Source organism: Macaca nemestrina, chromosome 8, assembly GCF_043159975.1.
Source record: "Macaca nemestrina isolate mMacNem1 chromosome 8, mMacNem.hap1, whole genome shotgun sequence".
NCBI lineage: Eukaryota > Metazoa > Chordata > Mammalia > Primates > Cercopithecidae > Macaca > Macaca nemestrina.
This window is the reverse complement of record NC_092132.1, coordinates 143,873,067-143,897,801: the sequence shown is the minus strand read 5'-3', so window position 1 is coordinate 143,897,801 and position 24,735 is coordinate 143,873,067. Positions and strand designations below refer to the sequence as shown.

Genomic DNA, 24,735 nt, shown 5'->3' with positions numbered 1-24,735 from the left:
AAACTGTATATAGAAACTCATCTCTACATTCATAGAAACAAAGGTTATTTAAATACTGCTGATACGCCAGGTGCAGTGGCTCACACCCTCACAGCACCATGTGAGGCTGGGGTGGGCAGATCACCTAAGGTCAGGAGTTCAAGACCAGCCTGGCCAACATGGTGAAACCCCATCTCTAATAAAAATACAAAAATTAGCGATATGTGGTGGCAGGCGCCTGTAATCCCAGTTACTTGGGAGGCTGAGGCACAAGAATCACTTGAACCTGGGAGGCAGAGGTGGCAGTGAGCTGAGATCACACCACTGCACTCCAGCCAGGGCAATAGTACAAGACTGCATCTCAATAAAATAAAATAAAATACCATAAAATAAAATATAAATAAATAAATAAATAAATACTGCCGATAACCGAATCTAAGACAAATCACAACACACAGCACTATATTAGGGAAATTGGGGGTGAATGTATGGGTATGAGAAATACGTGGTGAATGCTTGGTCAAAGGGAATTTTGAAAAGAACTAAAGATGATGCCAAAATATCTATTCTTGGGGCTAGTCGTCAAACAAGATGAAATGGGTGGTGAACTGAAACAATTCAAGCTTGGATTCATTGAGTTTGAGGAAACAATACGGCAAATGAGTGGGAATACAAGCACTTGGAAATATAAAACCAGAATTTTATAAGAAGTATCAGTTTTCAGACAAAAATGGGGTTTAGGGGAGTCAGAGTCTCAAGCAGTCTAAGGATGAGGTAAACACTTAGGAAGGTAAGAAATATTAAGAAAGTACAACATCATGGAAGTCAAGGAACAACAACATTACGCAAAGTCCAGTATCATGAGGATTTAATGAGATCAATGGAGAAGAAAAAAATGGCCACTGGTAATTTTAAACAGTTTTAGTACAGTGGTAAAATTACAAACTAAATTGCAATGGGTTATAAAAGGAAACTGCAAATATATTAGCATTTTTATCTTCACAAGCTAGAATCTTAATTACTGATTCTTTCCCACTTTAAATTGTATTAGGTATCACTACCTCTACTATGACTGTGTAATATTGTTAGAAAAATGGCATCTTAAATAAAAATAAAAGCCAGTAAAAGAGTCACATCTTCCTCCATTGTGTGCATACATCAAATAAAAACCACGTGGAAAAGAGTAAGGGGAAAAAAAGAAATTTATCTCAAGAGAAGTCTTCCATGCTATCTATAGAAATTCATTCATTCCAGAAAAGCAGGCTCTGAGAAAAAGTCTCCAAAGTAAAGCATACATTTCCACAGATATGTATCATAAAGTCAGAATGAGGTTTCCATGGAAAATATCCTTCAAATTAAGCTGATAATTTTAGGTGAAAAGGTCAATTTTGTATTAGTTATTAGATCAGTAAAAGCATAGGGTACATGCTCCAGTAAATTGTCAGCATCTCACCAGGGTTCTTGGTTTTGTTTTTTAAATACCTGCAGAACTTTACGGATGTTAGGTTTTAATTCTCTAACTTCAACTTCCTTCCCCCTACCATCACAGCGCTACTCTCCCACTGGGCCATAAGTGCTGTCCTGACCCAGGAAGGTTGAATTATTCTCCTTCTCTATGGATCTGAATAAAGCCTAAGTGCAAACTTCCATTTCCCTAATCAGCACAAGCCCTTGAGAGCAGCCATGGGAGCTGAGTCCTGCAGAGCCACAGGGCTGGAGCCGCCCAAGGCCTTGGGAGCTGACCCCTTGCATTGGTGTGGCCTAGATGTGAGACATGGAGTCAAGGGACATATTTTGGAACTTTAAGATGTAATGACCGCCCTGCTTGGTTTCGGACTGTCACGGAGCCTGCAGGCCCTTTGTTTTGGTTGATTTCTCCCTTTTGGAATGTGAGTATTTAGCCAATGCCTGTACACCCATTGTATCCTGAAACTAACTGGCTTTGATTTTACAGGCAGAAGGGACTTGCTTTGCTTTGAACTGTAGACTTTTGAGTTAATGCTGGAATGAGTTAAGGCTACTGGGGACTGTTAGGAAGGCAATATTGTAATTTGAAATGTGAGAAGGACATGAGATTTGAGAGGGGCCAGGGAGTGAAAAATATGGTTTGGATTTGTGGCCCCACCCAAATCTCATGTCAAATTGTGATCCCCAGTATTAGAAGAGGGGCCTGGTGGGAGGTGACTGGATCATGGAGGCAGATTTCCCTCTTGCTGTTCTGGTAACAGTGAGTTCTCACAAGATCTGGTTGTTTAAAAGTGTAGAGCACCTCCTCCTGCTCTCCTCTTCCTCCTTCCCTGGCTATATAAGACATGCCTGCTTCCCCTTCACCTATCACCAAATTTCCTGGGACCTCCCCAGCCATGCTTCCTGCACAAGCCTACAGAACTGTGAGTCAATTAAACCTCTTTTCTTTATAAATGACCCAGGCTCAGGCAGTTCTTTATAGCAATGCAAGAACGGACTAACACAGCCATTATAAAAACATTTTAAAAACATTTTTGCCATTACTTAAAAAAAAAAACTCGAAATAAATTTCCTTGTACATGTGTCCTATCCATTTAAGATAAATGTCTCAAAGTAGTAGTACTAGATCGAAGGGTATAAATTTAAAATTTCCCATGTTGCCAAATTGCCCTCTATCAATTTTCATTTTCAACCAAAATCCTGTGGCCATTCTGCGCACATTTATAAGCTTTACAAAGAGGTAAAAAAAAAAAAAATGCATTATTTACTTTTTTCAGTTCAGATATTTGCTTTTTTACTGTTGAAAATTAAATATATGAATACAGTTGAACTCTCTCCCTCAATCCTAGTCCCTTCTTTGCTTCCCCAGAGATACTATTACATAAATTCAATGTTTGTTTTATCATGCTTATTATATACTTTTCAATGTGTGTTTTTAAACACTTGTTTATATATTTATATTTGATACATTTCATGTTATTTATATATTATTTCATATTCTATGTGATTAGAATATATTTCATATATTCACATTATTATTGTCAATATCATATGGTTCAATCTATATTAGTGGAAGGTTGATAACCATAAGCCATCCTTCTGGCTGATATGGTTTGGCTCTGTGTCCCTATCCAAATCTCATTTTGAATTGGAATCCCCATGTATTGCAGGACGGGCCTAGCAGGAGGTGATTGGATCATGGGGGTGGTTTCTAATAGTTTAGCACCATCCCCCTAGTGCTGTCACATGAGTGAATTCTCATGACATCCCGAGGTTTAAAAGTGGGTGGCAACCGGGAGGTGGAGCTTGCAGTGAGCCGAGATCACCCCACTGTACTCCAGCCTAGGCAAGAGAGCGACACTCCATATCAAAAAAAAAAAAGGGAGGGGGGTGGCACCTCCCTCTTTCTGCTGTCTCTCTCCTGCCCCACCATGGTATTGCTTCCCCTTTGCTTTCTGCCATTATTGTAAATATCCTGAGGCCTCCTCCCACCCAAGTTTCCTGTACAGCCTACAGAACTATGAGTCAATTAAAACTCTTTTATTCATAAAATTTATATCATAAATTACCCAGTCTCAGGTAGTTCTTTATAGCAGTGTGAGAGTGAACTAATACACTGGCCAACAGAAAAACTCAATTTTTCTCAGACTCAATTTTGCTTGGGAATTGGGCAGGAAATAATATACTAAGAGAAAGCCAGCCCTTCCCCAGTCCAGGGAAGGAATCCTAATTAAGTCAATCAGGTAATTTCATTCTGCTCTGCCAGTGACTGGCCATGAGGACAGATGGGAAAATCTAGAAGCTTCTGGAAATATTTTTCCTCTTCTACACCTCCTACAGAAGGTGTGGGAGGAAGAGTGCCCTTTCTCCTCCTCTCCCCCTTCCTCCCAACAGTTAGAAAATTCAAAAGAATTATTTTTTTTTTAAGCTGGCATAAAACGCTTACTATGTTCACAGAACTGAAACCAACTCTTGAATTTCCTACCTCTACACTTCTTATCAAGCAGTAAAATAAATGTCCTTAGGCTTTAAGTCAGCTGAAGTTTTAAAATACTCAGTGTTAAACCCATGCGAATTGATATAAGCATCTGTTCCTATGTTTACTAAGTATTCACATTTCACCTCTTGTCAGTTCATAGTCTTGGCCATTTTCCTTTGCGCTATTTGTCTCTTTCTTATGATTCTGCAGGCGTTCTTTACATATTCTAAACATTAATCTTTTCCTACATGGATTGTGCTTTATATATAAAATTTAAGGAAACCTTTCTGATTCCTATACTGTTCCTACATTTCATCTAGATTATAATTCTTTCACATTTAGATATTTAATTAACTTCTAACTATGGTGTGAGTTAAAATTTTTATTTTTCCTTTTCTTTTTGGTTAGTCAGTTTGTCTATTTGTTAGTTTAACTTTAAAATAAGTCTAGATATCTAGTAGGGTAGAGTTGACCCACCTCGTTCCTCTTAAAAACTTATCGGCTGGGCGCGGTGGCTCACGCCTGTAATCCCAGCACTTTGGGAGGCCGAGGCAGGCGGATCACGAGGTCAGGAGATCAAGACCATCCTGGCTAACACGCTGAAACCCCGTCTCTACTAAAAATACAAAAAATTATCCGGGCGTGGTGGCGGACCCCTGTAGTCCCAGCTACTCGGGAGGCTGAGGCAGGAGAATGGCGTGAACCCGGGAGGCGGAGCTTGCAGTGAGCTGAGCACTCCACTGCACTCCAGCCTGGGGGACAGAGTAAGACTCCGTCTCAAAAAAACAAACAAAAAAGGAGAGATTCACTTGTCTCACACAATTTGTCAAGACAAAGGCAATCCCAGCACACATAGCAGCTTATCAATGGTATTAGGAGCTCCTTAGAATCTTTCCACTCTGACATTCTTAGCATCTCCACTTGCTTGTTACCTCACAGTCACAAGAGTGCTGTATCTCCAAGCCTCATATCTAGGTTCTCAGACAAGGGAGAGTAAGTAAAGGGTTGGGGGCGGGGGCGGGGGGTGGGGGCGAGAGCTTTCTCTCTTGACGTTTTTATTATTAAGGAAGAAATCGCATCTCCAGATACTTTCATATATAGTTCACTGGCCAAAAATCTGTCATCTGTCCAGCTACCAAGAAAACAAAAAAGGCTAAAAAATCAAGTCTTTTATAGCCGGACACACTACTGCCTTGAACGAAATCTAAGATCTGTTAGTGAAGAATTAGAAGAAAACAAATTTGGGGTACATAACCAACAGTATTTGTAACAGCTTTGTAAGTCAAGGGTAAGAAGATTGGATTTCATTATAAGTACATGGGAAACCATTTATTAGGGAAATTACTTGATTCTATTTAAATCTTAAAAGGATCATCTGTCAGCTATGTGAAATACAGACTGAAGTGAAGAGCAAAATCAGAGGGACTAGTCAAGAAAAATTCTGCAGTAGTCTGGGCAAGAATTGATAGTGGGTTGGAAAAAAAGAGTGAAAGTATAGCTGGGTCAAAGAAGAAAGAAACAGATAGGTTTTAAAGCAAAGATGACTGGCTCTCAGGTTTCTAGCTTAAGCAACTCTATTTTTAGAGGCGCCAGTTGAGGAAGGGTCAGGCAAAGCAGGTAGCAACAAGAAGTACCCTGATGAACTGCTTTTCCCCAACGACTATATCAAGTAATATAATGTGTAAATTTCAGCACATTCTTTCCCCCAAACAGTTCATGAGAAATAATGACATTATATTACATATTCAAAGCAATTTAAAAATATACTATGTGGTGTGCTGGCAGTGAGGAAACACAAATTCCTAACACACAGCCAAATCCCAATATACCTAACAATTTTCCTTATTCTAATAGTAAAGAGGTGATTAAGGCCTTTCAAAAATATTTCAATATCAAATTTAAGGTCACTGGTATCTATTCCTCATCCCTTATGTTCAGCATTTTAAACCTGCCTAAAATTAAAGCTTCCACGGAACAACGATGGCCAATATTAAATCATGTAACTGACAACTATGACTTCTGAAATTGAATAAAAGAGAAAAATCTAAGGTGTTTGGAGTATTTTAAACTGATGTTTTTTATCTATGGCAGCAAAATCACATCTTAAAGTCATTTTCCCCCTAATTGGACTGTCAGCAAAACTGCAACCACTGTATATCACTTGAACTATTAATCTTTTAACCTACACTTATATACCAAATGAGAACATTTATATTACATCTCCCATGCTTTTTAAGTGTAAAAATATCCCATTACACCCAAAAGATAAAGTAACTGTAAACTAACTTTGGGGTTGTCTAGAAAAATAACTCATGGAATTCTCTCATATATATCTATTTTCCTAAATTAAATTTAATTTGGCCTCAGGTTGCCTCCTTACATATTTTACGTTAGGACTAAAGGTTTCTTCATACATACAGGAAGAAGTAAAAGTTCAGATTAATATAGTCATGGAGTGCCAAACAGCATGGACAGTTTGTAGCAAAGTCTAACAACAACAAAGGCTATAGTCTTTCCGAAAGAAAATGAATCAGCTAAAAACAAAAAACAAAGAATCAGTTGACTGAAGTCAACCTTAACTATGAGAAAAGATATTTTGATACTTAATTTCATATATAGCTAACTTTATTTCCATATAAAAGTGAAATTAAAATAATCTCAGATATGCAAAATCTCTAAAGTGAACACAGAAAGATCCTGGTTAAAAATATTCATGACAAAAACGAGTTCAGTAGTAAGTGTGTGAGCATATGTCTATATATCATGAATTAACTCAGTACAAATCTATCCTCTCTCAAGACTTAACACTGACTAATAATCACCCTAACAAATAATTACAATATAGGGTTACAAAGAAAACCAAGTCTGGAATAGAGAGCTTCCCTAATAAAGTGATATTTTGAGCTAAGATCTGAGGAATAAGCAATTTACCAAACAAAAGGATAGGGATAAATGTTCCAAAGAGAGTAAGGCACAGTAAATCAAGAGGTGAGAAACTCTTCATATTCAAATACCTAAAAAAGTTCAGAATGGTTCAGACAGAGAGAAAGAAATAAGAGACTAAAAATGGCAACAACATGGAATCGTCGGGCGCAATGGCTCACGCCTGTAATCCCAGCACTTTGGGAGGTCAAGGTGGGCGGATCACAAGGTCAGGAGATTGAGACCATCCTGGCTAACACGGTGAAACCCTGTCTCTGCTAAAAATATAAAAAAATAGCCGGGTGTGGTGGTGGGCGCCTGTAGTCCCAGCTACTCGGGAGGTTGAGGCAGGAGAATGTCGTGAACCCAGGAGGCAGAGCTCACAGTGAGCCAAGACTGCGCCACTGCACTCCAGCCTGGGCGACAGAGCGAGACTCCATCGCAAAAAAAAAGAGGCCAAACTGGAATCAACTAACTTTCCGCCACAGAAATCATGAAGAGAAGCAGATCATCCCTCAAAACCAACACAGTATATCCAAACTACAAGTCCTTTATTTTACGTATGTCAGCGTGAAGACTAAGACCATTACCAAAGTGACATAATTCAAATTTCTGCTATATGAACTTAGATACAGGTTAAGAAAACTGCTAAGTATAGATGGATACCTATATATACATCAGTCTTGGCAGCCAAAAGGAAAAAAAGGCTACAAGGATTCTCAAAATTCTACGGATAGTTTTTGGTCTAGCTTCCTTAAATTCAACATAGAATTTGTTGTAGAGATTACTCTGAAGGCCACAGTAGGGAGGCAAAGGTTAACCATAGGACAATGAATGAATCACAGTAACTAGACATCAAATGCAAATGCAACAAAATGTCCCTGAATATAATTTTTTAAAAAGAAAATCTACCTCTATTTTAATGGTTGATTTGTATTTATTTATTTAAGAGACAGGGTCTTGCTCTATTGCCCAGGCTGGAGTGCAGTGGCATGATCATAGCTCACTGCAACCTTGACTTCCAGTGCTCAAGTGATCCTCCCACCTCAGCCTCCCTAGTAGCTGGGGCTACAGGCGTGCCACCACACTGGGTATACGGTAGATGCATCTGACAGCAATGACCTGACCTGAGCATACCCTGAGAATGACACTGTATGGCAGATGCACCTGAATGTGTGGTCACAGTTCCAAGCTAGGGAATCCGAGAGTGGTCAACCTGGAGATCCATTCCGTATCTACAAGGGACATCTGAGCTCCAAGTCCATCCTGTGGAATGGAACATGGGCCATACCGAGGATTGAGGCCCTTTGTTTTGGGTTAAAGGTTGCCAGGTGGAGGTTGTTGGGGGAGGCTGTTAAGTGAAAATACTATATTAACTGCATGCTTTTTGCAAGCAGTTGGTTATTCTACCCATCCTAATGCCAGTGGGCCATGTGGTAATTCTGTCTACCACACCAGCAATGGACTGGTGGTTCTGCCCAGCCCGCTGCGACTGGAATCTCTCCCCTGTATTTAAGCCCCCAGGACACATTATGTTTCATTCATTGGCTCAGGGTCTCTTTTTTGGCCTCTTGAACCTGGTGCTATCCCCATTACAGTCAGTAGGGGTACAGCACAACATCCGGCTAGCTTTTTAATTTTTTTTGTAGACATGGGGATCTCGCTTTATTGCCCAGGGTGGTCTCAAACTCCTGGGCTCAAGTGAACCTCCCACCTTGGACTCCCAAAGTGCTGGATTACAAGTGAGCCATCACACCCAGCCTGTATTTATTATTCAATAAATGGTTCAAAAAAAATCTGGCACCTGCTTAGAAAAGAACAATTTTTAAAATATGTACCTCTAAATGCATCGCAAAATAAATTTAAAATAGATCAAGGTGTAAAATGTCAAAATGAAACCATAACAAAATTAAGTGGACAGTTGCATGATTTCAGGATAGAAGAAGCAATAGAAGAAAACAAACAAAAAAAATTTAAGGCAACAGATTTGAAAAGTTTATAGATTAAAAAAATGCTTTTTAAGGCAATAGATTTCAAAAGCTTACAGATAAAATTTTAAAACAAGCCAGGAAAATATTCGCAATGACTTTAACAAAGCACAGATAACAAAGACACCAAAAGGCAAAAGAAAAAAAGAATAGGAAGAGATACAATGCCAAAAAGTAAATGCCAATTGTCTTTTAAAAGTAAAACAGTGATCTAAGAAATGCAAATTTACTAAGTAGTGGTTTTATCAAACAACTAAAATGTTTTCAATGTTGACGTTTAGAGACATGTACAAAAATATTCATAGAAGCACTATTCATATAGAACACACATAAAAACCACCCAAACACTCAACAGTAGAATGGGTAAGTAGTGGTATATTCACACAATAGAATTCTATAAACAATGGAAATGAACAAACAATAACTACATAAGATAGATGAATCTCCCACAAAATAGTACTGACTATATAGTATCATTTATCACAAGTTCAAAACAGACAAAAATCTGAGTGGTAGAGGGGTAATGACTCAAAAGACATACGACAGGAGCTTATGGATTGCAGATAATGTTCTGATTCTTGAGCAGGGCGCTAGTTACCCAGGTGTATTCACTTTGTAAAAACTCAACTCCCTATGCACTTAAGATTTGTACATGCTATGGAGCTATGTCCCCACTAAGAAACTATGGTAATAGCTGATGTTGTCCAGGGTGTGATGACAGGAATTATTAGAATATTTTAGGAAACCAAATGGTATTTGTTCCCAATGATAAAATCTGAGCTTTCAAGGAAATATTAGAATTCTGTAACACTTGCAACTGTCACTATAAGCTGAACAGTTTCCCAATTCTAAAATACTTTTCTGATGAGATTGGTGGTAATATTAACAATTATGCTTATTATTTTTATTACAAAGTAAAAATGTGTCCACATTTGGAATATCCGCATAGCTTCAAGAACCAGTATTTTCTAAATGATCAAGCACAGGTATACCTATTTCTGGATTCTAACAATGAATTCTAACATAGCAGAAGTATAAAAAAATTCACTGATTTGGCTTCAGATTCTACATTGCACCTACCCCTTAGGAAACTACTACTTATCAAGTGTGGGTGTAGAATCAAAAAGAAAAAATGCAAAATTATCTGACAATGTTATTAAAATATTTCTTCCTTTTCCAACAGCATTTTCTGTTTGAAGCAGGATTTTCTTCATATACTCTAACCCAAACAATATACCACGATTGGCAGGTAGAAGCAGATGAGAATTAGCTATCTCCTATTAAGTCAGACATTAAAGGGACTTGCAAAGTGTAAAATAATGCCTCTTCTCATTATTTGCTTTAGAAAATAGTTTTTTTTTTCACTAAGAATGATGTTTACACATATATTTACATATAATGGAGTTTACCATTTTATTTTTTAAATTTCTAGTATTATATTGGTTTTAAATTTTTAATATGGTAAGTCTCCATAGACACATCCCACATAAACAAAAGTTACTTCAATCATTTTTAAGAATGTAAAAGAGCGCTGAGGCCAAAAAGTTTGAGAAACACTGCATTTTTACTATAAGCTTTCTTAAGGGCAGGAAATATTCCATTCTCATAATCTTGCTCGTATTTCTCAAGCTGTTACTGAACTACTCTAAAACCTTAGAGCTCAAGCCAGATCCCTGAGAAACAAACCAAGGGGGAAAAATACACCATGGAATTGCCCCAGTGACTGTTAATTAAACAAGTTGCATGCAGCTTGCTTGAATTTCCATAAACGCTTCATTAATGCTGAGTTTCATACTGCCAGAGAATGTCTACAGTCACTCTCAAAAAATGTGAATCAACAGCTAAGATGAAAACAGTGTCCTCAACATAATTGCTGAGATTCAGTCTATTAAATGTACTATTTTCCATATTTCGTGTTGGTAATATTAAGAAACTCTCCAGGACAAGAGAAAGACTAAAACGTCCACTATGATACCCCCATTTTTTTCACTTAAATGTGGTAAAATATACATAATATAAAATTTGCCATCATAACCTTTTTTTTTTTTTTTTTTTTGAGACAGAGTCTTGCTGTCGTGGAGGCTGGAGTGCAGTGGCGCGATCTCGGCTCACTGCACGCTCCGCCTCCTGGGTTCACGCCATTCTCCTGCCTCAGCCTCCCGAGTATCTGGGACTACAGGCGCCCGTCATCACACCTGACTAATTTTTTGTATTTTTAGTAGAGATGGGGTTTCACCGTGGTGGCCGGGATGGTCTCGATCTCCTGACCTCGTGATCCACCTGCCTCAGCCTCCCAAAGTGCTGGGATTACAGGCGTGAGCCACCGTGCCCGGCCACCGTAACCATTTTTAAAAGTAGAGTTCAGTGGCATTACATACTTTCAAACTGTTGTGACTCCAATATGTTTCACTTACTGTTCAAAAAATTTTTAACTTCTTCCATGAGTCCAAAACACACAGCAAAATTTATCTACAAGATTTTCTAACAACTCTAGGTAGTATTTTAAAGAAAATAGTTACTGGCCTGGCGCGGGGGCTCACGCCTGTAATCCCAGCACTTTGGGAGGCCTAGACGGGCGGATCATGAGGTCAGGAGATGGAGACCATCCTGGCTAACATGGTGAAACCCCGTGTCTACTAAAAGTACAAAAAAATTTAGCCAGGCGTGGTGACGGGCACCTGTAGTCCCAGCTACTTGGGAGGCTGAGGCAGGAGCTTGCAGTGAGCCGAGATCACGCCACTGTACTCCAGCCTGGGCAACAGAGCAAGACTCCGTTTCAAAAAAAAAAAAAAAAAAAAAAAAAGAACAAAGAAGAAAAACATAAGCTGGCACCTAAAGACATTAGAAAAAAATAGTTAAGATGTATTCATTAAGTGTAATTCTATGTAATTTATTTCAAAAATACCAAATTTCCAGTCAACATGAGAATAGCCCAAGCATTTGGAAAAGGAGACCTGTACATCTTATTAACAGGACTGATGAGAATGTCAAAATGGTTTCTATGGTTGATAAATATTATCAGAATGAGGGCATGAGAACTTTTCAATGTCTTATTATATATATAATATATATGTCAACTATATATAATTTGACATATATAATGTTATATATATGTAGACACAAAAAAGTGTGTATACACACACTTTAACAAGGCATCAGGAGGTTTAGTTTATTTTTACTTTATTTTATTTTATTTTATTTATTTATTTTGAGACGGAGTCTCCCTGTCGCCCAGGCTGGAGTGCAGTGGCACGATCACGGCTCACTGTAAGCTCCGCCTCCCGAGTTCACTCCATTCTCCCGCCTCAGCCTCCCCAGCAGCTGGGACTACAGGCGCCCACCACCACGTCCGGCTGATTTTTTTATGTATTTTTGGTAGAGGCCGGGTTTCACCGTCCTAGCCAGGATGGTCTCGATCTCCCAACCTTGTGAGCCGCCCGCCTTGGCCTCCCAATGTGCTGGGATTACAGGTGTGAGCCACAGTGCCCGGCTGGTTTAGTTTATTTTTGAACTAATGACACAGAGGCTATAGCTTTAAGGTTTCTTGAGTCAATCAGTAAATTCAAAACAAATTTTGTTCAGTTTGGACTTGTAGTTCATGGAAATCATCTGCTAACTACCAAACACTTCTTCACTTTAAAAGAAAATCTACCACAGAAGAAAAAATATACAAGCCCAAACATCTGCCACCTAACAGCAGTTTAGTTTATACTGAAAACGCAAAAGAGATAGAGAAAAAATTTTACATCACGTTATTTTCCCTTTTCCAAAACCAAAATACATAAATAAATAAATAACTTGTCTAAATTGAATGGGGACCTGACACACTCCAAAAAACAGCTTAAAAAAAAAAAGTTTAAGCTCACACTGCTTTAATTCTATAAAGATACCTGAACAAACTGGCAAAACAAGTTTCGAGAAAAGAACTCAGTAACTAGCTGTGGGGAAAGCAAACTTAAACATCTGATGAAGCCTTAAAAGAAAAACAATGGGCAGACAAAAACAAAACACCTAAAACTTTCTTCAATTACTTGAAATCAAAGTGATTTTTTTTTTAATGAGCCTCAGAGTTATCCTGAGCTCCCAGACTTTAGTAGAAATCCCTAGGAAACCCACCCTACTCAATTTTTCTTACAGATATAATGCTTTTTATTCACCAATAAACTAAAAGTTCATTTCTGAATGTTTCTTTCTCGTGTATGTTTCATTTGTTTTACTAAGCCCCGTAAAGGGAGGTTTCACCTAACCCTCAGACTCCAACTCATCTTATCTTAACTAATCCTACTCAATTCTTACTATAAATATCTATTAATGATGCATGGTATTAGGTGCCTTAAGAGCAGGGTTAAACCAAAACTTAGCTATCAGAAGAAGAAACATAAGCCAAAGTAGCTTCAAGGACAATGACACGGGGAAAAATAAAAATTTAAGAAGCACTGCCCCTTCAATTTTTATCTACTGCAATTTTTTTTTTTTTTTTTTTTTTTTTTTTTTTTTTGAGACGGAGTCTCACTCTGTCGCCCAGACTGGAATGCAGTGGCGCGATCTCGGCTCACTGCAAGCTCCGCCTCCTGGGTTCAGGCCACTCTCCTGCCTCAGCTACTCCCACAAGTAGCTGGGACTACAGGCGCTGCCACCACGCCCGGCTAATTTTTTTTTGTATTTTTAGAAGAGACGGGGTTTCACCGTGTTAGCCAGGATGGTCTTGATCTCCTGACCTCATGATCCACCAGCCTCCAGCCTCCCAAAGTGCTGGGATTACAGGTGTGCGCCACCACGCCCAGCCATCTACTGCAATATTTTATAGTAAGCTACCCAAAGATTCTTTGTCTATGACACAAAAGGAGGCTGTTAAATATATTAAAGACTAAACTACTATATAGTGCTTTCCCCCTCATGTTATCACACAGCTCATGTTTATTCCTTTCCAAAACCAAACCTAACATTAAAATAAAATTTATTTTCTCAGAATTATTTACATTCCTTGATTACTTTTCTTCTGGATGCTAAGCTTGAGGTTTTTTTTTTTTTTTTTTAACATATTTATGCTCACAACTCGACCTTTGATGATATGCCTCCTATCCTCCCGATGTATTTCTCTGGCCTCTTAACTGTCAAAGAATCACTTCACGTCAAGAAAGAACACCTGGCCTGTAACCTATTCAATTCATTGGTGGGGTAGAGAATGCTTTACAGGTGACCGGACTACACTCACCAAAAAGACTAAATAGATTATCAGGAAGAGACTTTATCTATAAAATGCCCTTAGCACAATGTCTCCAGTTAAGGTTCCTGAGAAAATGTCTCATAGGTTATATAAACGGAGGTATAAATTTATGATGTTTCATAATTTAAATGCTACCACTGTAAAAGATGATCCTGCAGACCTTACTAAAAGACTTATCTATTCTAGGCCAGAGCAGCATGTCCAACACAAGAAAAAGGGACAAGGGGGATTCCCTTAACTATCTCAGACCTTTATTTTTATCCTTGACATTATTTAGTAATTAATTTCTGTAAAAATGAGCAATGAAAGAAACTGACGTCAAATACATACAAAATTCTTACAAGAAGAATTTGGAGAATAACTTCCCCATAGACAATTAATACCTAATAGAAAAAAAATGCCCACAAAACAGACAAAATTATAATCAATTATTTTAACACTAGCTAAAAGAGAATATGAGAATGATACGCAAGACATGAAAGTATAGCATACGCCTGAGTTAGAAATAAAAGGACAGAGTTCAGAAAATAATTCAAAATAAAAGAAAAAATAATTTCAAGAAGAAAAGACTAAACAAGAAAGAATACAAAATGGAAAAAAATGCCACAGATGATACCTTATAACAGAGGTCAGCAAACTATAAGCCATACACCAAATCTGGCCCATCACCTATTCTCATAAGTAAAATTTTACTGGAACACAATCACACTCATTCATTTACATATAGTCTCTGGATACTTTCACAGTATAAAAGCAAAACTGAGTAGCTGTGAGAAGGACCATATAGATACAAAGCCTAAAATATTTACTATCTGGCCATTTACAGAAAGTTTCCAACTCCTGCCTTAAGGAAAATAGAAGATGAAAGGAGAAAAAAAAGTTAATAAAAAAAGATTTTGTTTTTAATAGGATTCAAAAGAAAGTGACAGTTATCAGGGGTTGGGGACAGACAGACAGTTATAGTTTAATGGGTACAAGAGCTTATTTAAGATGACAAAAAATGTTCTGGAAATGGACAATGGTGATGGCTGCATAACATGGTGAATGAACTTAATGCCACTAAATTGTACACTTAAAATGGTTAAAATGGTAAATTTTACATATATCTTACCACATTAAAGAAATGGAGCAAGTAACAAATTTAGAAGAGAGGCAAAGTTTCAATATACATAAAAAGAAAAGAATAACAAAAAGTATAATTTGAGAACTTTTCTGAAATAAAATATCTGAAACTATGTAAAGAAAAGGCATACCACATACCTGAGAAAATATATCTAGAGAAACGAACACCAAGACATACGTAGTAGAATATCTGGTCTTTAATGAAAGAGAAAAAAAAAAATCCTTTGCCTATCTAGGAAAAAAAAAAAGGCTAAGGGAAACTCCCATTCTCATCAGACCTTCAACATTAACAGCTCTTAGCAGGTCCTTGAGAACCAAAAGTTCTCAAGTATGGAAGAAATGATGGCCAGATACAACATATAAAAGGTAAGTAAAAACCCTATAGTTCTTAGATTGAATTGGAAGTATCAATATTAGTTAATGAGGTAGATTAAAACAGATTGTCAGAATGTCTTAAAAAGCAACACTCGGCCGGGCGCGGTGGCTCAAGCCTGTAATCTCAGCACTTTGGGAGGCCGAGGCGGGTGGATCACGAGGTCAGGAGATCGAGACCATCCTGGCTAACATGGTGAAACCCCGTCTCTACTAAAAAAAAATACAAAAAACTAGCCGGGCGAGGTGGCGGGCGCCTGTAGTCCCAGCTACTCGGAGGCTGAGGCGGGAGAATGGCGTGAACCCGGGAGGCGGAGCTTGCAGTGAGCCGAGATGGCGCCACTGCACTCCAGCCTGGGCGACACAGCGAGACTCCGTCTCAAAAAAAAAAAAAAAAAAAAAGCAACACTCAGATATATACTGTCTATAATAGACACACTTTAAATACAAAGACAGACTGAAAGTAAATGAACAGAAAACTACCACGCACAGCATAAGAATACTGAAGTGGATATAGTCACATGTGATACAATGTAGCTAAAATCATAAAGATTTTCTCTTTTTTTTTTTTTTTTTTTTTTTTTGAGACGGAGTCTCGCTCTGTGGCCCAGGCTGGAGTACACTGGAGCGATCTCCACTCACTGCAAGCTCCACCTCCCGGGTTCATGCCATTCTCCTGCCTCAGCCTCCAGAGCAGCTGGGACTACAGGCACCCGCCACCACGCCCAGCTAAATTATTTTTGTATTTTTAGCAGAGACGGGGTTTCACCATGTTAGCCAGGATGGTCTCCATCTCCTGACCTCCTAATCCGCCCCTCTCGGCCTCCCAGAGTATTGGGATTACAGGCGTGAGCCACCGCGCGGCCAATCATAAAGATTTTCATAGGATACACATGAAAATTTCTATAACTTGGGGCCAGATAAAAGTTCTTATGCAGGTGATAAGTCAGAGAAAGCAATAACCATAAAATAAATAAATTTAATTTAAAACTTCTGTTCAAATGACTCTCATTAAGAAAAATAATCAGTAATCCATAGCCTGGGAGGAAATATTAGCATATTTATCCCACAAAGCCCTAGTATGCATAACATATAAAGTACTCTTAAACTCAATAATAAAAGATAACCCAATAAAACTGAAGTGTGTCCAGTAAAAAAAAAAAAAAAAAAAAGGACAAAACTTCATAAAAGATATATAAGGACAGGCGAGGTGGCTCACACCTGTCATCCTAGCACTTTGGGAGGCTGAGGTGGATGGATCACCTGAGGTAAGGAGTTCATGACCAGCCTTGTCAACATGGTGAAACCCCGTATCTAATAAAAATACAAAAATTAGCTGGGTGTGGCAGTGGGTGCCTGTAATCTAAGCTACTCGGGAGGCTGAGGCAGGAGAATAGCTTGAACCCGGGAGGCATAGGTTGCAGTGAGCCGAGATCACACCGTTGTACACCAGCCTGGGCAACAAGAGCAAAATCAAACAACAACCATCAAAAATTGTTGATGGGAATGTAAAATGGTACATATACTTTGGGAAAAAAAGGTGTTGGCAGTTTCTTATAAAACCGGACATTTACCTACCCTAAGACCCAGAGATTCTAATACTAGGCATTTGCCCAAGAGAAAGAAAATCCATGTCCACAAAAAGGATTTCATAAGAATGTTCATTGCAGCTTTATTCATAACAGCCAAAACTGAAATCAGCTTAAGGGTCTATCAACTGAGGAAGGGATACACAAACTGCAGAATATTCATATAATGAAATCTACTCAGCACTAAAAAGGAACTACTGATACATGTTACAAAATCAAAAACATTAGGCTGAGCAAAGTAAGTCTTACAGAAAGAGTAAATATCGTACAAACTGCATTTATATGAAATTCTAAAACAGGCAACTCTTATTCTAGAGTGGAAAAAACGTCAGAACGGTGGCTGCCTGAGGGAAAAGGGATAGTGACAGGATTGAGATAAGGGGTATGAGGGAACTTTCTGAAGTTTCTATAAGGAAAGTCATAATTTGAGTTACACAGGTATCTGCATTTGTCAAAACTCAGTGAATGTACACTTAAGATTTGCAGATTTCACACTAAAAGATAAATCTTTACACAAATAGTGAACTTAGATAATGATATGCATATTAGCATATTTGGAGAAGCTGCACAGATGCCTACCATTTACACTGATATGCTTTAATAAAAAGATGATTGATGGATAAAAGAACATATATGTAGGAATACACACGTAATAGAAATTATACAGTATTATAATTTATGTAAGCATTTCTCTATTGTTGAACAGTTGGCTTGTTACCAATTTTTTTGCTATTAGCAATAAATTTACATATCATCTTACAAATAGCTAATTTGTTCTTTAAATCATTTGCTTCCAAAGAGTAGTACATTGAGGTAAAAGAAAGAGATAGACACACTTTGCACATCTTTCTAACTAAAAGTTCTCTCTAAACTTTTTTTTTTAAAGAGGTACCTTAAGAAAAGTGTAAGGTTTTAAGAAAACACTAAGTAAAATATAATCCAGTTTATAATCAACAATTTTAAGTCTGGGAAGATATTTATGAAACTAGGTCCCTTTCTTCTATTACCAAATTAGACCCTTCTTAAATCTTGAGACAGGGCATTTGCTTACAAGTAATATTAAGGATCTTGCCAGGCAACGAAAAGTGTAAGATAATTCCCACTCTAAGACTGAAGCATTCTAACTCATTTTATTACCCACTGATAGGCAACAATTTAGAGTATATGGTGACTTTTAACAGGAACAACATTTGTACAAAGGCGAGGAAAAAAAAAAAAAAAAGACAAGCATGCCCATGCTGAAAAATCCAAGAAGAGTCAGGAATGAGTTGAAAAATCTCTGTATTGTTAAATATGTATGGTAGTGGATACCATTAACAAAAAAAAAACTGGTTTTGATTTTAAAATACCTCACATTACCTATCATAATCCAAGTAGTATATGTTAACAGGAAGCCCATTTCAAGATTTCTTCGATTTCATGTAAATACTATAAAATCTCAGAGTTTAATGTTTTACTAAAGCCTTCAGAAAAAAAAAGAAAAAATACCTCATTTGAACTTTTCTATAAAAAGAGAACTCATCAGAATATATGGGTCCTTTAACAAAAATGTCACTACTAGATACCAAACTAAGGAGGTATCACTCTCAGTTGGTACTATTTATAAAACTCTTTTGACTACTATACTTCAAATAATAGAAAATCAGGGTCAAGGACCATATCTGTGGAAGAAAAAGTCCCATATAAATTCTAGTCAACAATAAAAGAATGGATCATCTTTACAAAGCCATCTTAAGAAGACAACAAAACTAGTATTTTGAGAACCTGTATCAACAATGGAAACAAGATTTTGTCTTAATTGCGGATAGGATGATTCCATTACTAACACAGTCTCTAAACCATATTCTAAACAAATTATCACAATCCAAGATAAGATAGAAAGGATTCCTAATTTTCCTGCTGGAAAAAATATGGTTATTCTTAACGTAATATAGATAAAGTGATAAGGATTTAAACATGGTTTCATACCACATCTGAGATCTTTAAAAATGATTTCCAAATGCCACATGTTCTCACTTAAATAAGGGGGAGCTAAACCTTGAGTACACATGGACACAGACAAGGGAATAATACACACTGGGGCTTACTTGAGGGTGGAAGGTAGAGGGTGGGGGGAGGCTGAAAATCAAAACACTGCCTATCTGGTACTATGCTCATTGCCTAGGTGATGAAATAATCTGTACACCAAAGCCCCCAAGACTTGCAATTTAACCATGTAACAAACCTGCACATATAACCCCTGAGCCTAAAAGTTGGAAAGAAAACAAAATTGTTTCATTTCATTCCATAGAACTGTAAACTCATTTTTAAATAGAAATAAAAGTATTAGTTAACATCATCCCTTCCAACCTTTGCTTGGCTAGCTTGGGCTCACCCTTTTAACACCTGCTTTAAAAAAAATCTACCTAGAAGGACTTCCTTAACTGCTCTAAAGCAAGGATAAGAGCTCCTATTACATACTGGGACAGACAGTATAATGTACGTTTCCTGTCACGCCAGATTAGACACTAGATACTTTGCAGGTTTTTGTTGTTGTTGTTTATGCTTCCCTACTAGACTGTAAGCTCCTTAAGGCTTACAGAATGTTTGCCATTACACAATTGTGTCAGTATTTAACATCCAATCATCTAAGTACACTAAAATATTTCTGGAACAAATAAACTGTAATTTTTAAATTTTTTCATTCAAGGGATTGTACCAATTTCTCATTTTTAAAACAGCTATTCCATGACAATTCAATTACTATCATAATAACCAGTCACTGATAATTCTTTTCATTTCTCAGCCTATACATGATAAAGAAGACTAAAGTTTAATAAAACTTTAATGTTATGCATTCAATCACGGAAGTGTTGCAAACTGACTACAGGATATTATGTTTTCCTATCATTGAGAATTTTATTATTGTGTTTTCCACAACTGAGCTAAAATTTTTCTTAAAAAGCCGATTCAAGGTTAGGTTCTCATAACTACAACATAATTACGGTCCTGTTTTATTGTTTATCTTCTAGCTAATCTGGATGTATGTAAAACTCCGAAACAGAATAACAAGTAACTATTGTAGCAAATAGAAGACATGTGATTTGAGAAACAAGCACTATTTTGTGTGACTTATCCTAAATACATTAATACACATAAGTATAACTATCATTTGTTGGTGATTACTCATAAAGTGGGGTGGTGAGAAATAACCTGATTGGTGAAACAATTTGTTAAAATAGTCAAACTTGGAATAAAGTATGCAAAAGTAGACACCTCTGTTGATTTATAAAATCAGACTTGGGCCTTTCATTTAGCCTAAAGAAAAAGAAATGCTATTTCATCTAAAACAAGCAAGACCCTTGAGCAAACAAATAGACAAAAGTCTGTTTATGATTCAATCCACTGCATTCCTAGTAGGTAGTGTCTGTATATCAAGAATGAATCCAGTGACCTAATAATAATTTCCTTTAAGTGTTTCTCATACCACAGGTCATGACCCATTAATGGATCACAAGCAGCATTCACTAAAAATGAAATCGAATAAGATATAAACTATCAGAGGACAACACATATATTAAGGGAAAGTATTGTTTCCAGAAGCTTTTGATTCAGTTGCATATGTGACCATGTAAAATGTATTTCTAAGTATGGGCTACAATAAAAAACATGTGAAAGCTACTGTCTTGCATATAAGCCCCTCCCCATTACTATTTCTCCCAAAAATCGGGAACTCTACACTTCAATTACTCACAAAAATGAAGTGACCTTAATCCAGGGTTCTGACAGTTTAAGTTTGATCTCACAAGCTCTAAAGTCAAACTACCTGAATTCAAACTCAATTTCTACTATTTCCTGAGTGAATCTGGACTTACTTAAACGATCTATATATGCTTCACTTTTGTCATCTGTAAAATGGTTAATCATATCTCCCAAGTGTGGTAAAAATAAATACTACTACAGTGGGTCAACACGTTTTACTATTAACAGAACAAACTGAAGAAGTGACACATATATATATTAGAAATATAAGAGAAACTTAACAGAAGTTATCTTTGGTGTGTTATCTTTGATGTTTGTGAGCGTGTGATGCCTTTCATTTTGTATTTTTCTGTCCTATTTGGGACAATACATGTATTTCTAATATAATGTTTCTAATGTATATAACATTATTACCTATATGTTTAAAATATCAACAGTAAGTATCGAGGCAGTGAAATTATAGTCCTTTGTTTTTCTTTTACAGTTTTCTTTATTTTATAAACATATTATTAGGTGTCTTTGAGAGAAAATCATCAACTATTTGCAAAAAAAAAAAAAAAGACAAGTGTGAGGTCCAGAGCTTAAGAAATTCACACTTTCTGAGGGAGAACTTTGTGCCAGATACGTCTCACCAAATGCTCGCACAACATCATTTTATGATTTTTGCCCATGAGAAAACTGAGGCAACTGACACAAGGTAAACGGTCTGCTATACAACAAATAATAGTGGCCACAATATCAAAGCCTGTATTTCTTCTATCATCATATAATGCATCCAAATATTGTTCTCCAGTTGTTTCACACTGGCATATTTTGGTCTCCCCATCTAGACTGTAAACTTCTTTAAAAGAAGGGAAACTTTCATAAACTTCATTTCTGTCTTTCATTGGGTTACTAAGGCTACAATAGATGCTCAAACATTTGCTGGGTTGTACTAAACCTCTTTTGGTCTGGACTCTCCTCAAGGGACATACCTTTGTAAAAACAAAATAGCACACAAATGACAAAACTACTCTAAAGCTGTCCAAATCTAACTTTATTCCTGCACACCGAAAACTAAACTGTGCAACCACTGAAGAATTTCTTGGATTCATTTATCCCCCCACCCCAACCACGCCCCCATCACCCAGACACCATCAAAAGAAAGGCACCTCTAGTCTTCTGGTGAGGTGTTGAAGAACCATGACCACGCCCCCACTTTGTCCCATCACAATAACCTGCTTTCTTGTCCTAACTGGACCCTGCACCCAAACCCAAAACCCTTAATAAACAATTCAAAAGTCTCTGACCTGCAGCGAAGTGCAGGGGAGAAGACTTCCGGCCGGCCATGTCCTTTGCATTTACGTTTGCCGCGTCCACCAGCCTCTTTACCCGGGACACGTCCCCATTGCGACAGGCCTCCAGTAGTTCCCGTAGGGCCCCGCTCACTGCTGGGACCCCTGTCCCAGGTCCTGCTGCCCCAGGCCCCAGTGGTGCTGTGCTGCTAACTCCGGCCGCCTCGGGGCTCTCCGCCAAGCTCGATCCAGGGGAGGATGGAGAGGAAGATGAGGAAGAAGTCGGGGAAGAAGAGGACGACGGTGAATTGTTACTGCCACTGCCGGCTGGGTTGGGAGCGACCCCAACGGAAGATGAAGTAGAAACGGCTGGGACCACGGGAGCGGCGGCGACGGTACAGATTGTGCTGGTGGTATTGCAACAGCTGGTACCGTCAACCGGGTCCGGGGATCGGGGCCTGTCGGGCGGATCCCGACTGCCATCCCCCTCCGGCAGCGCTAGGCCGTGCCGCGGGGAGGCGAAGGGGGCCAGGCCGCTGGCCGTGGGAGAGGCTGGGGTGGTCCCCGGGGCCAGGCCAGGGCTGAGTGGGGGAGGAGGTGGCGGCGGCGGCGCTGAAGCCCCTGGGGCGGGCTGGAGCTGTTGTTGATGATGGTGGTGATGATGCTGAGAGCGACGCGACGCCGCCATCTTCGGACTCCCCTAGCACTGTCACTGCGGCAACGGCCCCCACCGCCCGCCCTCACTTCCGACCGTCGGACCAATCAACATCCAGCGCACAGGAAATGATGCTAGCGGGGTAGGAGGGGCCAATGAGAAAGAGGGAAGTATTGGGAGCTTAGGGAACAGCCAAAGGAACGGGGCGGGGCTTTGTCACTGAGAGGCGGGGTTTGTGACGTGGTGGCGGGCCGGCTGGAGAGATTTGAATGCTGGAACCAGCTCCTGCCTAGATGAGAAACATTTCTTGCATTTCTCACTTTCAGGCGGCTTGCCCTGGTCCGCTCTGTTTCCCTCAGTCTCCCTTTGCTTGCTCCAGAGCCAGCTGTTGAGATGCAGCTCAGAGCAAGCAGAGAATGTGTCGATTATCATCTATTAAGCGTCCTCGTCTGAAAAATGGAACTAATAGTACCAACCTCACAGAATTATTAGCGGGATTAAAAGAGCTAACATAGACAAAGCGCTCTGCCAGTAAAACACAACTATAATTAGCCCATTGGTAATTTTTAAAATTATAGTATTTCTTTTCCAGGTGTGTCCTTGAGCTCTTGTCCCTTCCCTATAATTTTTCTCACCCTATGTGCTTTAATTCCTCGTTTTTAAATGCTGGTTTAGATTGCTAGGATTGGCATTCCAGCTCTGCCATTTGTTGTGTATATATGAGCCATTTCATCACTCTGCCTGTTTTTCTCTGTAAAATTGAAATAATGGTGCAATAGGTGTGAATTATTAAAATAATGATTTTTTTCCTATTCTGCTTATCTCTGAAATTTTATTTTTCACCCTACGTTTAACTAATTATGAATATATTCCTTTCTTTTGAATTCTAGTTTAGCTTAGCCTCTCCCACATCCCAAACGGATAAAAACCTGATTGCTAGGCTGGTCACGGTGGCTCATGCCTGTAATTCTAACACTTTGGGAGGCCGAGACCCGCGGATCACTTGAGCCCAGGAGTTCGAAACCAGCCTGGCCATCATGGTGAAACTCTATCTCTACAAAAAATACACAAATTCGCTGGGCAAAGTGGCACACGCCTGTAGTCCCAGCTCCTCAGGAGTCTGTGTTGGGAGGGTCACTTGGGCCCGGGAGGCAGAGGTTGCAGTGAGCTGAGGTCACACCACTGCACTCCAGCCTGGGTTACAGATTGCTGTCCATTACTCACCATCAGGTCCTATTTTTCAGCAACTGCTTTTTCTGTCTTTCCCCTACCTATGTATACTTTTTTTTTCTGCCATCAAAAGATGTATCCGTGAATGAGATAATCCCATTGAAGACTCCATACCTACTGTTCAATAGTAAAGCAGGCATTATAGAATTATACACAAACAGCATTATTCCAATAGAGTGAACACAGATGGAAATTCTATGACCTAAGAGAAACAAGATTTAGATGAGTCAAGCAGAATATTAAACCAGGTGATACATTGTTTCATGTGTTCATTGTTAAATATGATTTATGTGATGTTAATATTCCCATTCAAATAAATAGATGAGTTTATTTGGGGTTACTAACTAAATACAATAAGGTCAGGAACATAATTAGTATTACGAATGGCATTTATTTTCATGTAATCTGGGGTTACAGATTATAATTCTTAACATTTATCCAGCTGTCTGATAAAATTGTGCCATTGTTCACGGTAGACACCTAACAAAAAGTGTAGCTGGATAGGAAAACTCACATCAGTGCAACTCACATCAGTGCACATCAGTGCATCAGTCCACAACATTCTTCTTCATGCTTCTGTTTTTAAATCTTAACTTCTTGATGTAGAGCAGAGAACCATTGAGAAGTGGAGGTGGACCAACATGATATGCTAGATGTCCATAACATGCCATGTGTCCCCTAAATAATGGC

General features: G+C 38.5%; 1 protein-coding gene across 1 annotated transcript in view; it reads right to left on the bottom strand.

Moving 5' to 3' along the window:
- The window catches only part of LOC105491154 (tankyrase), a 226,311-nt gene extending 203,422 nt beyond the window's left edge, over positions 1-22,889 (bottom strand). The window contains exon 1 of the mRNA XM_011757309.3: positions 22,176-22,889. Coding sequence (XP_011755611.1) covers positions 22,176-22,848 — 673 coding nt within the window. The 5' untranslated portion in view covers positions 22,849-22,889. The remainder of the gene's footprint in view (positions 1-22,175) is intronic.
- Between the last annotated feature and the right edge of the window lie 1,846 nt (positions 22,890-24,735).